This window comes from Monoraphidium neglectum (genome assembly GCF_000611645.1).
Source record: "Monoraphidium neglectum strain SAG 48.87 unplaced genomic scaffold scaffold05578, whole genome shotgun sequence".
Taxonomy (NCBI): domain Eukaryota; kingdom Viridiplantae; phylum Chlorophyta; class Chlorophyceae; order Sphaeropleales; family Selenastraceae; genus Monoraphidium; species Monoraphidium neglectum.
Window position 1 is genome coordinate 1,669 of NW_014008052.1, and position 1,880 is coordinate 3,548.

The 1,880-nt window shown below is 64.2% G+C and overlaps 1 protein-coding gene across 1 annotated transcript in view; it reads right to left on the reverse strand.

Annotated features, from left to right (window-relative positions):
- The window catches only part of MNEG_15702 (hypothetical protein), a gene marked incomplete at both ends in the record, with an annotated part of 2,820 nt that extends 1,442 nt beyond the window's left edge, over positions 1–1,378 (reverse strand). Inside the window, 3 exons of the mRNA XM_014035827.1 lie at positions 488–645; positions 897–1,053; positions 1,307–1,378. Coding sequence (XP_013891281.1) covers positions 488–645; positions 897–1,053; positions 1,307–1,378 — 387 coding nt within the window. The remainder of the gene's footprint in view (positions 1–487; positions 646–896; positions 1,054–1,306) is intronic.
- Between the last annotated feature and the right edge of the window lie 502 nt (positions 1,379–1,880).

Consider the following 1,880-nt stretch of genomic DNA (forward strand, 5'->3'; position numbering starts at 1 on the left):
TGTGTGTGTGTGTGTGTGTGTGCACGGGTGTGTGTGTGTGTGTGTGTGTGCACGCGTGCGCGCGCGCACATGCTCGTGTATGCTCGCATGCCCACACACGAGGGTATGCGCACCGCAAACAAGCACATGAGGCCCAAAATGGTCCTTATGCACATCACCGCAAACCAGCCCACCCTCCTCACATACATGGCACTCATCACTGTTCATGTGCAGGCGCGTGCATCCCAAAAACGCACACACGCACGTATACACAGACACAGACGCAGACACACACACACACACACACACACACACACGCACACATACAAAAAGATCCCCCATACCTACCCCCACACCTGCACTCACACACACACACACACACACACACACCACACGAACACGCCCACACTCAACACCTACACACACCCATACAAGCTCATGCACATAACCAGATACACGCACACAACTGAGAAGCGCACAGGCCCAAAAGCACACCCCACACCCCCACCTGTGACGAGTGCACCAAGCCGTGCTTGCGGAATCCTTCAAGTGCCACGAATATGCCGTACGCCTCGATGCGCCGCACCACGCCGCGGTGTATGCTGCCCTCTTCAGGCGGCTCGTCCGACCCGCCGCCAGGGCCGCCGCCACCGGGGCCGCCGCCGCCTGCGCGCACGCGCGTGGGCGGGTCGGGGAGCGGGAGCAGGTGGCAGTCGTCACGCGGCGCGCGGGGTCGGCGCGGAGGCACCGCCGCTGGTCACAGCTGGTCAAAGCTGCGGGGACGTGCAGTTGACCCACCCGACAGCTCCCCAACCTTGAAACGACCCATGAGATCGCCGCTTCCATGCCATGGCACGCAAGCACCCGGCAAAGACACTGACTGCGCTCGCCGCAGGCCCCTTAGCCCGGGCCCTCACCCCTGCCCGCCGCCGCCAGCTGCCCCGTCGGGTCCAGATCGGCGCCGCTCTCCTGGTCAACCGCGCGCATGCTGCCGTTGACCTTGAAGCCCCCGGAGCCGTCCGGCTCCGCTGACAGGATTTTGACAAAGGCGGGGCTGCCGCGGGGGAACAGGAACTGAGCGGGCGGATGGGGTGATGGGGTTAAGAGGACGCACAGACAGGTCACTTCACAGGATGTGAGATGGATGGTTCATTGTGAGCCGGTGACTTTGCAGGGTTGTGGCCGCTGTACATGCCTTTTGCGCGACGCCGCGCGCGCTCTGGGACGGCCAGAGCTGCCCTCAATCGCCCAAACCGCCCCGGCCGCCCTTGACCCCTGGCCGGGCCGGGCCCAACCGCTCCAACCGCCGCTCAACAGCCGGGCCCACCTCCAGCGCCTTGACCTTGTCCTCGTCAGCATCCTCCCTCGAGAACCGGATGTCCTCCGCTACCTGATTCATTATTCCACGTCATGTAATGATGCGTATTATAACGTGACAGTTGAGTGCGTGCCGAACAGGTCGCAAATGCGGTCACTGGTGGTCGGTGGGTCGATCAACCGCATCAGCATGCATCCCGACAGCGGCTGTGTTGCTCCTTGTTGCGCTTTGCCACACCACCCGCGCCCGCCGTGGCCGCCGATGTCGCCGCAAGGCACGCATCTCGGCCTACCGCCTTTGCACGCGGAGACAGCCACAGCCCCCACTTTCGCGGGGCCGCCCAACCCCCACTCAGATAAGACCTGCACGCCAGGAAACGAGGTGGGCGCACGCCCCTCGCCCTATGTTTTTTGCTCACACCTGCGTGTGGTGAACCAGCACCTGCCGTCTGTAGCTGGGGATGCTGATGAAGATGCCAAATGCCCGGGAGCTCGCGATTGTCCCTTTATGGATCGACCCGACCGCCGGCGGCTCCTCCGCCGGTGGTGGCCCCCGCGGCCGCCAGCCGCCCGCGCCCGGCGGC